This window comes from Panicum virgatum, chromosome 5N (assembly GCF_016808335.1).
Source record: "Panicum virgatum strain AP13 chromosome 5N, P.virgatum_v5, whole genome shotgun sequence".
Taxonomy (NCBI): domain Eukaryota; kingdom Viridiplantae; phylum Streptophyta; class Magnoliopsida; order Poales; family Poaceae; genus Panicum; species Panicum virgatum.
In genome coordinates, this window is record NC_053149.1 from 24,523,572 (window position 1) to 24,529,894 (window position 6,323).

Here is a 6,323-nt window from a genome sequence, read left to right on the forward strand (position 1 = left end):
TGACACCGGGACTCGATCGGCTCTTTAAAGCCGATGCAAGAGTCGTCCCGGGGAGCTGACCATGGCTCGGACTTACATTTACACGTGTCTTTGTATGCAGGAAACTGTTTGGAGCACGTTCACACCTTCCTGATCGGGTATAGGTCAGGTGGCACGCCCGGTTTTCACACATCCTCCGGGCGCGTGACAGAAATTGCGGGCCGTCGACGAGGGAGCAGTGCCTCTAGCGCCCTAGCAACCTCCCGGCTCTTCGTGTTGCCCGTCGCTGCTCGCCGGTGGGTTTCGACCGACAACAAGGTCGTATTAAGATGGAATTTGGGATGCAAAATCCAAATAAGAAGCAGCCGATTTGTGCTGGAAATCAACTTTATTATAACTTGCGAGTACAAGATTTAGAGATACCAAACTTTGTTCTTGTGACTTCGACAAAACAAATTGGATTGGCCTCAATTGCTCGATGACTGATGATGAAGCTGAGTAGTTTCCTAGAGGGTACGCCAAAGACACACTTCATCGGGTTGAGCTTGCATAAGAATCTCTGTAAGCTGTTGAAGGTTTCTTCCAGATCAGAGATGAACTGATGTTGGGTCTTGGTTTTGACGACGAAGTCGTCCACATAAGCTTCAACATTGCGATGTAGCTGATTAGCGAAGCAAAGCTGAATTGCTCATTGATATGTAGCTCCTGCATTCTTCAACCCGAAGGACATGATCTTGTAAGCATACGCCTCGCATGGGGGTGATGAATACCTTCTTGATCTGGTCTTCCTCCTTGAGAGCGATCTGGTGATAACCAGAATAGCAGTCGATGAAGGAGCCAGCAGGTTAGACGATTACTTGATCAATGTGCGGTAGCTAGGAAAGGATCCTTTGGGCAGTGCTTATTGAGATCAGTATAATCGACACATATCCTCCATTCATTGTTATTCTTTTTCTTAACAAGTATAGGGTTACCTAACCACTCTGGGTGGTAAAGCTCTTTGATAAAACCACCTGCGAGTAGTTTTGCTAACTCTTTCTTGATAGCTTTACACTTGTTTGGTGAGAACTGTCGTAGATGCTGCTTCTTAGGGATGGCTTTGGGGTCAACTTTTAGGGAATGCTCCATCAACTTCTTGGGCACCCCTGGCATATCCACTGGTTTCCACGTGAATACATCTCGATTGGCCCTACGGAAGTTGACGAGCACAAGTTCCTATTTGTCGCCCAGCCCTATGCCGATTATGGCAGTCTTGGAGGAGTCTCCTTTTGGTAGCTAGATGGTCTTCGTGGTGACGTCACTCACTGGCTTGACTGAGGACTGGCTTGTCTTCAGTGAAAACTTTGATATATTTGTGCCTGACCAATCAAACTTTAATAAGCTTTTCTTGAGGAGAAGAAAGGGCTTCCCTAGATGTAACTCCAACAATCCCCGTCAGTGCTCATGGCTTGATGCTCAAACAAGTTTTGTAACAGCTCCAATTGTGCAAAAGCTTCCTCTGAAAGTGGAAGATAGAATAATATGTGGAAAGTGTAACTCTTGAAATATTTTTTTTAATTTTGTAATATGATATAGAAGATAATGATACTTATGACATATTGACATATATATAAGTCTCGAAGAATAATGTATATAACACAAACTAAAGAGTGGAAATAAAACTGGTAATGATTACCTTAAATAAAATAACTAAGCCCCATGATTCCACCAACAATAATGTTTCAGTCCTTCGTAGAAAAGCTTTTTCGGGCATTTCTTGATGCAAAATTCTTAAGAACCGTATCTAAATCAATGTTGTCCAAGATATCTTTCTCAATGCTGCACATAGCCAAGCCATTCGATCTTTTTTTTGCAACATAGTTGTCCTTAAACAATTTTTCAGTTGTTTCAATCACTACTACATAAACGGTTTGTAGGGGCGGGTAAAAAACATTTTTAGGGGCAGGTACGTTACCTGCCTCTGAAAATGCATTTGCAGGGGCGGTCAACCCCTCACCCGCCCCTACAAACCCATTTCTAGGGGCGGTTAACACCCCTGCCCGTCCCTAGAAATGGATTTGTAGGGACGGGTGAGGGGATCACCCGCCCCTGGAATCTGATTAAAAAAAAGCGGGCCGACGCTGGATCTCGCCCAGGTCCCCCGGATCCACACCCACACCGCCAGATCCGCATGCCCGGGCCGTCCTGGCCACTAGAGTCGTGCCACTCGGAGCCACCACCGCAGCTGCGCCGCCAGATCCGCAGGTCCGGGCCGCCCCTGGCCGCCATAGCCGCGCCGCCAGTAGCCACCGCCGCAGCTGCGCAGCCGGAGCCACCACCGCAGCCGCGCCGAGCACCCCCCGCTGAGCTCCTCCAAGGCCGCCGCACGAGCGCATCCGCCGGGTTCCTCCTGGGCCGCTGTGCCGAGCCGCGCCGAGCAGCCCTGCTGGGCTCCTCCGTGGCCGCCGGTCCGAGTGCCGGGGCCGGGGTCCTCCGCGGCGTCGAGCGCTTGGGCCGGGGTCGGGGCCGCCGCCGCGCCGAGCGCCGGGCCGGTGTCCTCCGCGGCCGAGCGCAGCCGCCAACTCCTCCGCGGCCGCCGCTCCGAGCACCACCGCCGGCTCCTCCGCAGCCGCCCTACATCCACCAGGTCGACCTCCATGCCATGGGAGAGAGGAGAGATGGGGAGAAGATAGAAGAGATGTGCAGAGGAGAGATAAGAGAGTGGGGATGGTTTGCTGCAGATAAGAAGAGAAAGAGAGGACCACTCTGGCGCCGCGACTTTTCAATTTTTTTGGGGGCGGGTGAGGTTGTCACCCGCCTCTGAAAATGGACATCCATTTTTAGTGGTGGGTGATGGCCTCACCCGCCTCTAAAAATAATATTTGTAGGTAACCGCGCACTATTTGTAGGGACGGGTGACATTTTGGTCCGCCTCTGAAAAAAAATTGAGGCGTTGCTACAAATCGTCTTTGTAGTAGTGAATTTTGAGAAATTTTTTTCAGCGGAGACTACAGTCACATGTATAGTTAATTTTTTTCCAGCGGAGACTACAGTCACATGTATAGTTAACAGGATCCGATATGCAACAGAGATATTTGGATATCATGCTCGCTACGTTTGTGGCGTACATGAGAGGAAGGCCTGCGTGGGAAGCAGTATGAATTAAACTTCAGATAAAAATATTGATCACCACACTTCTTGATAATGAATACTGTTTGATCACGTTTGAGCATCATAGAGTGTAACTAAACTCGTTCTGATCTTGATGTTCGAGGGAGAGTTCAAAACGATCTGTTGGCAGGGAAGATTTCTTATATATTTTTACCTCTTTGTCAGTGGCTATCTTCTGCCTTGGAGAAACGAAAGAATCGGTGATACCGACTTATTGCTGATGACTAATATTCCTAGCTGTTTGGATAACTACCAGCCGATGCACTTTGGGTGTCGTGGAAGATGCTAAGATCAAACTCATAGACTGGTCCGTCGCTAGTTGCATTGGTCGGTATCATCAAAGTTTTATATATCCGATTCAAACTCGATCTAGTTATTTTGCGTGTAACAGATAACAGATGTGAAAATGCATACAGATGAGTGGGCTTGCACAATAAATAAATCTCCTTTTTTTTAGGCGTATTATAAAAATGAACGCACAATAAATCTCTCTTGGGGGTTATATTTATGTGCATTTATTATTTGTAGAGGTAACTGTACAAATATTATTTGGATTATCAAATAGATTTTTAGGATGTTTATTTGTCTTCACCTCCATGTCTTCGTGCTCCAAATTGTCCGCCACATGTTCATTGTTAAATAGACTTTCAGCTCGATTTTTCTTTTTCATTCAGATATGCGTGGACAATGCAACTTAGCGTCAATTGACAATTAAACTGTAACCTTGTTAGAGTCCATAGCGAGTCAAACTATGCTTCATTTGTAAATTTTAAAATGGACGGAGCAGCAAATGAAGCTTTAGTGCTAGTACAAGACAACATTTTGCATGTATATATACATCTCCGGCGCTCCAGCACAGTCGTCAGTTGCCACGCGTTGATCATGGCACAGTCCTCTCCTTCCAAACAACGTCGTTGTCTTCGGCTTCTTCCATCGGCATCGATGCATCATTCCTCAGCTGCCTCTCCGCAGACATCCCGCCTCGCCTCGTCCACACCCCAGCAACCAACTCCTACGATGCGCTCCTTCTCTCCTCCGTCCGGAACCTCCGTTACGCGTTGCCAGGCACCGCGAGGCCCGTTGTGATCGTTGCGGCCACCGAGCCCGCCCATGTGCAGACCACTATTCTCTGTGGCCGCCGCCATAGCGTCCGCATCCGCACGCGGAGCGGCGGCCACGACTACGAGGGCCTCTCCTACGCCTCCCTCGACCCGCGCCAGCGGTTCGCTGTGCTCGACCTCGCCGAGCTCCGCGCGATCCACATCGACACAGCACGAGCCGAGGCCTGGGTCGGGTCAGGCGCCTCCCTCGGCGAACTCTACTACGCCGTCGGCGCTGCCAGCCGCACGTTGGCGTTCCCCGACGGCTCCTGCCCCACCGTTTGCGTCGGCGGCCACCTGATCGGCGGCGGGTTCGGCTCGCTGGCGCGCAAGTACGGCCTTTCCGCAGACAACGTCCTTGACGCCGTGGTCGTGGACGCCCAGGGGAGGCTACTGAACAGAAGCACCATGGGGGAGGACCACTTCTGGGCCATCCGGGGTGGCGGCGGCGAGAGCTTCGGCGTGGTCCTGTCCTGGAAGGTGCGGCTCGTGCGCGTGCCCGAAACCGTAACCGTGTTCGGCATCCGGCGGTTCAGAAACCAGTCCGCCGTCGGCCTCATCACCAGATGGCAAGACATCGCGCCGGCGCTTCCCTGGGACCTGTACCTCCGCGTCCTCGTGCAGAACCCGCAGGCGGACTTCGTGGCCCTGTTCCTCGGCCGGTGCGGTCGCCTCGCCCGCATCATGCAGCGTCGCTTCCCAGAACTTGGGATGACACGAGCGGACTGCCAGGAGATAAGCTGGGTCCAATCCACCATCTTCATCGAGTTCTTCACGACCGCCAAACCACTCGAGGTGCTCCTGGACAGGAGCAACAAGCCAGGCTACTACCTCAAGGTGAAGTCCGACCACGTGCAGGAAGCCATCCCAAGGCACGCGTGGGAGAGCATATGGGCCAAGTGGCTAGACGAGCCCGGGACGCCGCCGATCATGCTGGATCCCTACGGCGGCCGGATGGGCAGCATCTCGCCGTCGGCGACGCCGTTCCCGCACCGGAACTACCTCTACCAGCTCCAGGTCTACTCGTTCTGGTTCGAGAATGGGACAGAAGCACTGGAGAAGCGGATCAGCTGGGTCAGGGGAGTGCACGAGGAGCTGGAGCCGTACGTGTCCAGGAACCCAAGAGCTGTGTATGTGAACTACAGGGACTTGGACCTGGGGACGAATGGATTGGAGAATAACGTGACCAGCTACGAGAAGGCCAAAGTTTGGGGGGAGAAGTATTTCAAGGGTAATTTCAAGAGGTTGGCCGCCGTGAAGAGAAAGGTGGATCCTGATGATTTCTTCAGGAATGAGCAGAGCATCCCTCCCCTTCCAGCAGCAGCTAAAGGGTAGAGAGCTCCATTATATTTGATGGAACTACATCATTCGGCGTGCGATGCGCGCCCTACAGTTTGAACAATTAAAGCTAAGTAACTATAAAACAATAAAAGTGATATTTAAACTATATGCATTGTATAAGATGAATTCAATACGATACGACCACATCTGGTAGCAAGCACATCATCAATATGTTGACATAGTTGTCGATCTATTAGGAATTTGAATCATAAATATTATAGCATAATCAAGCACCATGCTATCCTAGCCATCAGGTGCCTATCCGCCATCTCAATCATCAACATCATAGTACATCTAATCACCATGCATACATGGTATTTGGAGCATCAATATTATAACACATCCGAGCACCTTAAATCTACGTGCACCAATGAGTATGCATAGCTACCAAACAACCTAGCTGGTAGCTTTGAATATAATAGTAACTGAAATAAAAATCAAATCACCATACTACACGGTTTGCAGGCAGAGGTCGATGCAGACTCACTACGTGAAACACGAACTTAGGTAACGTGGCATTAGTAACAGGCGTATGTTGTCCGTTACAAGAATCAATGACCGTAACCGTCTTTAATGGAGGACGTTACCAATAGGACCCCCAGTGCCGAGCCAGATCTGGACATCAATGTAGTCTGTTACCAATGACAATATATAAGTATCGGAATTTGTCTAAGTCTGCTACGTATATCATTGGTAATGTTCACTGTTCACGTCCGTTTCATTATATGACAGTAGTTACGGGCACGTTTTGCC

The 6,323-nt window shown here is 50.1% G+C and overlaps 1 protein-coding gene across 1 annotated transcript; it reads left to right on the plus strand.

Moving 5' to 3' along the window:
- Positions 1-2,149: 2,149 nt before the first annotated feature.
- LOC120674683 (berberine bridge enzyme-like Cyn d 4) lies at positions 2,150-5,564 on the plus strand. Its single transcript, XM_039955821.1, has 2 exons — positions 2,150-2,759; positions 4,021-5,564. Exons 1-2 carry the CDS (start codon positions 2,150-2,152, stop codon positions 5,562-5,564), a joined length of 2,154 nt encoding a protein of 717 aa, XP_039811755.1.
- The last annotated feature ends 759 nt before the right edge of the window (positions 5,565-6,323 follow it).

Excerpts from the sequence above, each read along its gene's own strand:
- LOC120674683 (XM_039955821.1), top strand. The coding sequence starts at position 2,150 with ATGCCCGGGCCGTCCTGGCCACTAGAGTCGTGCCACTCGGAGCCACCA. Across the intron at positions 2,760-4,020 it reads TTCAATTTTTTTGGGGGCGG|TCCTCTCCTTCCAAACAACG; the intron begins GTGAGGTTGTCA and ends ATCATGGCACAG.